At 53.0% G+C, this 6,015-nt stretch overlaps 1 protein-coding gene across 1 annotated transcript in view; it reads left to right on the top strand.

Annotated features, from left to right (window-relative positions):
• Window positions 1-5,487, top strand: part of NOBOX (NOBOX oogenesis homeobox) — a 34,153-nt gene extending 28,666 nt beyond the window's left edge. Inside the window, exons 5-12 of the mRNA XM_011941580.1 lie at window positions 810-892; window positions 1,144-1,715; window positions 2,442-2,644; window positions 2,887-2,993; window positions 3,264-3,349; window positions 3,568-3,796; window positions 4,162-4,466; window positions 5,186-5,487. Of these exons, the coding sequence (XP_011796970.1) occupies window positions 810-892; window positions 1,144-1,715; window positions 2,442-2,644; window positions 2,887-2,993; window positions 3,264-3,349; window positions 3,568-3,796; window positions 4,162-4,466; window positions 5,186-5,487 (1,887 nt within the window). The remainder of the gene's footprint in view (window positions 1-809; window positions 893-1,143; window positions 1,716-2,441; window positions 2,645-2,886; window positions 2,994-3,263; window positions 3,350-3,567; window positions 3,797-4,161; window positions 4,467-5,185) is intronic.
• The last annotated feature ends 528 nt before the right edge of the window (window positions 5,488-6,015 follow it).

The following is a 6,015-nucleotide window of genomic DNA, read 5'->3' as shown; positions in this document are numbered from 1 at the left end:
AAAAAAAAAAAAAAAGTTATTCCTTAAGACCTATCTCATGCAATTTTCATTAATATAACAATAGCTCTTAGTCCTTACTAAGCATTCATTACAAATGTTCCAATTTAGTTGGAAATGATAAACCAGCTCCCTGAGCTGAGGGTTCTTGGGGTTATGAGTCAGTTGGGAGGTGAAAGTGGGGGGACCATTTGATGGCCCCAGGAAGGACTCCATGTCGTGATTAAGTACACAGAGTATGTGCTCAGGGTGCTGTATGATCTTGGACACATTACTCTGCTATCTCATCCTCATTCCTTCCTCTGTTAGAAGGGAATATTAGCAGTGCTGTTCTCGCAGAGGTTAAATATGTACTGTGCTAATCTTTGAAAGGTGTTTAGTGCCATGCCTGGAACATGGTAAGCTCCTGATGCATCAGTCAGTTCAAAGAAAGGAAGCCAAGCTTTAGGGATAAGTGGTAGGGTTTTTAGTTCTAGCTGGGCCACAATTTCCTTACTCGAAAAAGAGGTTGACCAGAGAGTGAGATTCTGTTTTGCAGGGAGGGGGAGGAAATGGACATGCTGGCTGGGGGTTGGTGGGGGGGGGCATGTATGGGGCTGAGTAGGATTGGCAGAGACAGAGTTCCATGGTTGTCCCTGTTATCTCTTTTGATGTTCTTGCCTCAGCTGCTGGAGATGATCGAATCCTGCCTTGTTCCATCTCCAAGCAATAATGCCTATGTTAATAATGATGCAGCAGGAACAGCATCTCGCCTTGGGAGAAGCAGAATCCCTGCCAATCTGTTTCTTTTTGTCTTCCTGGGCCACCCCCAGCCCCAACATGATCCCTTGGAGATAGCTGAACAGTCCCTCAAACTCATGCCCCTGGTGTCTGGGAAAAAGGGAACCCACAGGGAGTGAGTACCCCCAAATTAGGAGATACCATGAACTAAGGCCTTCTCAGAATTGCATACATTTGTCTAGATTTTTGAAAGAAGTTGGGTTATCTGATTTAATCCTCACAATAGTCAAGCTAGGAAGGTAGGTGTGGAATTATTACCCCATTTGATAGGTAGACACATTAAAGCTTAGGATCAAACCTTTTGCAGAGCAGGAAGCAGCATTTCCTTTTGGTCCAGTTCTTCCTTCTCCTTGATGCTAAGGTCAGTGGATGTTGGCTCCCCACAGGCCAGGAAGCTGGAGAGAAGCCCCTGGCTGCCGGACCCCGGGAGGAGGAACTGCTCCGGGGCTCAGCCCCTCATGCTCAGGACACTCAGAGTGAGGAACTGCCACCCTCCTGCACCATCTCAGGAGAGAAGAAGCCGCCAGCAGTCTCCGGAGAAGCCACCGGGGCTGATGCTGGGAGACTGTGCCCGCCCCCCCGCTCCAGGGCTCTCCACAAAGACAGAACTGTAGCCCGCTCCAGGCCCCAGGCGCAGGGGGAGGATTGCTCCCTCCCAGTGGGAGAGGTGAAGACAGGAAAGAGGTCCTATTCTCCAGCCCCCGGGAAACAGAAAAAACCTAACGCCATGGGTCTGGCCCCAACATCATCTCCTGGTGCCCCTAAGTCAGCCCGTGCCACACACAACCCAGTGCCCTGTGGGTCAGGCCGGGGGCCTTGCCACCTGGCCAACCTCCTCAGTACATTGGCACAGAGCAACCAAAACAGAGACCAGAAGCAGGGGCCCCCGGAAGTGACTTGCCAACTTAAGAAAAAGACACGAACCTTATACCGCTCAGGTAAGTCCCTAAAGAGAGGAAAATGAAGAGCTCTGGGATCATCCTGGGAAAAGTTGGGGCTGTGCAAAGACTCTACCCCCAGGAGACCTGAGGGATGTGGTTAGTTTGTACGTCACTTCGTCCTGGATTCTCTCTTGGCCCGTGGTAGTGCCAGTATCTCTGACCCTCAGAGGGAAGGTTGGGTTATCACATCAGAAAATGAGGTTGGAGCTGGGCACAGTGGCTCATGCCTGTAATCCCAGCAGTTTGGGAGGCCGAGGCAGGTGGATTACCTGAATTCAGGAGTTGGAGACCAGGCTGGCCATCATGGTGAAACCCTGCGTCTACTAAAAATACAAACATTAGCCAGATGTGGTGGCCTGTGCCTGTAATCCCAGCTATTTGGTAGGTTGAAGCAGGGGAATCGCTTGAACCCGGGAGGCAGAGGTTGCAATGAGGTGAGATGGCGCCCCTGCACTCCAGCCTGGGCGACAGAGTGAGACTCCGTCTAAAAAAGAAAAAAAAGAAAATGACCAGGGTAGAAAAGTAAGGAAAGTAAACATACCGCTCTCTGCTGTAGCACGCAAGAGTGAGAAGGCCCAGCCCAATAGGAAAAAGGCTTTGGGAAAGTGTTGGGTTAGGGGCAGTGGCCCCATCTGTTAGAGACACTTCGTGAGCATCTCTCTTTCTCTTCGCCTGCCTGTCACTGGCATTTGTCCTCACACAAGTTTCTTCTTCTTCTTTCAGATCAGCTGGAGGAGCTAGAGAGGATATTCCAAGAAGACCACTATCCTGACAGTGATAAACGCCGGGAGATTGCCCAGACGGTGGGGGTGACTCCCCAGCGCATCATGGTAAAGGGGGCCGGCTCCCTGGTGGCAGGGTGGATTGGCGGAGGGCCCACCACTGAAACTCTGGAATTGCAGAGTGAGTGCTTAATGGCAGCCTGGGTAGAAGCTGAATTGAGGCCTCAGAAGTGGCTGTGTCCCTGACTGGTTCCAGAGTGCCACAGCCTGAGAGCATCAGGAGAAGGCACTGCAGAGACTTTTGATAAAACCAGTCTGACAGAGGCCTCGGAAGCAGAGTGCTGGAGTGACCTTCCAAAGTCCTGTAGCTCCCTGTGCAACAGCCAGGGCCTAAGCCTGAGTCTCTGCCCCTCTTCTCCAGTTCTTCAAGCACCTTTCCCCCGTAGGTGTGGTTCCAGAATCGCCGGGCCAAGTGGCGAAAAATGGAGAAACTGAACGGGAAAGAAAACAAGGACAATGCTGCAGCCCCTGGCCCTGCCAGCAGTCAATGCAGGTCAGAATTCCTCCTCTTGCTGTATCCCTGTGGGTAGAAGTGGGGTCCAAGCTGGGATCCTGAGGATCTAGAAGGAGAGCATTGGAAGGCTAGGCATGAGTCCTGGGGTTGCCAGGTAAGATTTACAGAGATTTTGGCTGCCATGGGATTGGGAAGTTGCCAATGCTCTGTAGGAGGCAGAGTTTGGGAATTGGTGTCTCTCCTGGCAATGAGCGCCTGTGCAAATCCAGAGACCACCAGAGCTACAGTCTTCATTCTTCCTGCCTCCAGCTCTGCAGCTGAGCTCTCACCTGCTGTGCCCATGGAGCCAAAGCCTGAGCCTTTCCCTCAGGAGTCCCCTCTGGACACCTTTCCAGGTGAGCTCCCACCTTCAGAGCTGGGGGAAAATGGCAACTAAAGATAGTGAAGACGGACCTTGTTTGATGGAGGTGGGCATGACCAGAGTCCTCCAGTGTTTCGGCCAGCAGGGCCTATTCAGAGGGACCTGGCATGTCTTGTGTCTACCGTTCAGCAATGCCAAACCTGCCTCTCATTTCCCTTACCCTTATAGCCCCTCTTTGCTTTCTGCTCCTAGAGCCCCCCATGCTGCTGACTTCTGACCAGACTTTGGCCCCCACCCAACCTAGTGAGGGTGCTCAGAGGGTGGTGACCCCCCCACTCTTCAGCCCCCCACCTGTGCGAAGGGCCGACCTTCCTTTTCCCCTTGGCCCTGTCCACACCCCCCAACTGATGCCACTGCTGATGGACATTGCTGGCAGTGACAGCAGCCACAAGGATGGCCCCTGTGGGTCCTGGGGGACAAGGTAAGGAATCTACGGGGCGTAGGTCACTCGAGTTATCTGGGCGGGGGTGGGGGTGTAGATGGAGAGAAGATAGACCCTGAGAGAGGAGAGGGTTAACTGAGGGGAGCACAGAGTAGTACAGGAGTTGGGGATGAAAGAGATAAGGGGATCTGGGGAATGACCTTAGGGGATCACAGCAATAGAGCAGAAACAAGGGCAAGATGCTAGGAGCAGGAGGCAGGAGAAGAGGCAGCTGCAGCAGCCTTGCAAGGCTGGGGTCACCATGGAGCTGAGAAGGAGGTGAGAGGAAGGGACTCAGCTACTGTAGTAGGAACGGGGAGCTCCTCCACCCCTGCACCTCACCAGCTGTTCCCCTGTCCTTGCAGCATCACCCTGCCACCCCCCTGTTCATATTTGGAAGAGCTGGAGCCCCAGGATTACCAACAGAGCAACCAGCCGGGACCCTTCCAGTTCTCCCAGGCTCCACAGCCCCCGCTTTTCCAGTCCCCTCAGCCCAAGTTTCCCTACCTCCCCACTTTCCCCTTCTCCATGCCCAGTTCGCTGACACTTCCACCGCCCGAAGACTCTCTGTTTATGTTTCCCTGTGGCCCCAGCGGGGGCACGTCACAGGGCTATTGCCCAGGTTCCTCCTCAGGGCAGATCCTGATGCAGCCCCCTGCTGGGAATATGGGTGAGTCGGGGCTGGGAGTGAAGGTCCCCTTGGGATTGAGGAAGCTGGGAGGGGACAAAGAGCCACGTTATCTGGAGGGCAGACTGAGGCAGGTCATGCATGGTGAATGAAACCTTCGGTTTGCCCCTAGTTCTCTTTATTAAGCTCTTCTCCCTCGAATTCTGCAGAGGCTGCAGAGCACAGAGAGAGTTAACAGAGAACTCTGGAGTTTGGCATTAGGAAAACAGGTTTGAAATCCAGCTCAGCCAGTTACTAGCTCTCCTGACTCTCAGTTTCTGGGACTCTGAAATGGGACTCACAGTTCTATGTCAGGGAGGGATTTGGTGAGGATTATAAACAATAGGAGTGAAAATACTTGGCTTAGAGTAGATGGCAGCTAATATTCTGCTGGGCCACTTGGACCTCTGAAATCCCAGAAACATCTATCCTATTAAAACTAGATTCTAGCAGAAGGGGAGAAAAGATCAGGTGGTTCCTGGTCTCCTTGTTGCGTGTATGAAACAGCATTGGCCTGATCCATGGTTCACTTTGTGTCAATATTACTAAACCACAGGACCTCGAGTGCTGGAGCCTGTGTCCTAAGCGTGGAAGACTTGCACTGAGGTCCTAAGCTGCATCTATGTGTGTTGGGGCACGGGGGGATCTGCTGTAGAACACAGTTAATGATACTTGATACTGTCGGTCCTGTCTGGTAATTCCTACACCCTCTGACCCCACAGGCACAGCCTCCTGGAGTGACCCCTGTTTGCCAGAGCTGCCCTTCCCTGGTCCGTTCTGCCCGCAAGCTCCGGGGCATCCCCCAGGAGGGGATGGCTACTTTCCTGATCTATTTCCAACTCCCTGCACCCAGGCTCTGGGCAGGCAGCCTTCGTCAGCTCTCTCCTGGCTGCCTGAAGGGGCCAGACCAGGCACTGGGCCCTTACTCAGCAAGGCAAAAGAGGAACCGTCAACTGCTTCCCTGGATCAGCCCTCAGCACTGGAGGAGGCCAGAGGGGATGACAAGAATAGCCATGTCCCTTAGTTGGGGGGTCAAAGAGTGAAAAGAGGCTGCTTGGTGGGACAGGATTAGGCCCGCTGAGAGGACAGGGGTTGGAGGTTTGGGAAAGAGAGTGGACTCCGTAGACTGAGGGGAGAGTCAGATGTCTCGCCTGTGGAGGCTCGTCTTGCTGATATGAGAAGGAAGAAAGAGGGCTGGCCCTTCCCTTTTCTTCACACTCCGTGTGGGGGTCCTGAAGGAAGCAGGTGGCCTGTGTTACTTCTCAATGTTGTATCTGAATGGTGTTTTTGTTTTTGTTTGCTTGACAAATGAGCTGGAGTGTCCACCGTCAGCAGTAAACTAGTCTGTCCTGGGGTTTTCTCTGTGGTTATGTCTGAATTATGTGTCTCCGCACTCACACTAATGAAGACTCCATTTTCTTCCTTTTATTCCACTTGGCTGAGCAGTTATTGGATGCCATTCTCAGGTGGGCACCACTGGGCATGACCACATGGAGGGCCTCTTCCCTGGGCCCATCTCTCCCACTGAAGAAGGAACTGGGCATCTTGGGCT

The sequence above is a fragment of the Colobus angolensis genome, unplaced genomic scaffold, assembly GCF_000951035.1.
Source record: "Colobus angolensis palliatus isolate OR3802 unplaced genomic scaffold, Cang.pa_1.0 Scaffold2, whole genome shotgun sequence".
In the NCBI taxonomy this organism is placed as follows: domain Eukaryota; kingdom Metazoa; phylum Chordata; class Mammalia; order Primates; family Cercopithecidae; genus Colobus; species Colobus angolensis.
Note: the sequence above shows the minus strand (reverse complement) of the source record. Positions and strands in the feature narration are given on the sequence as shown.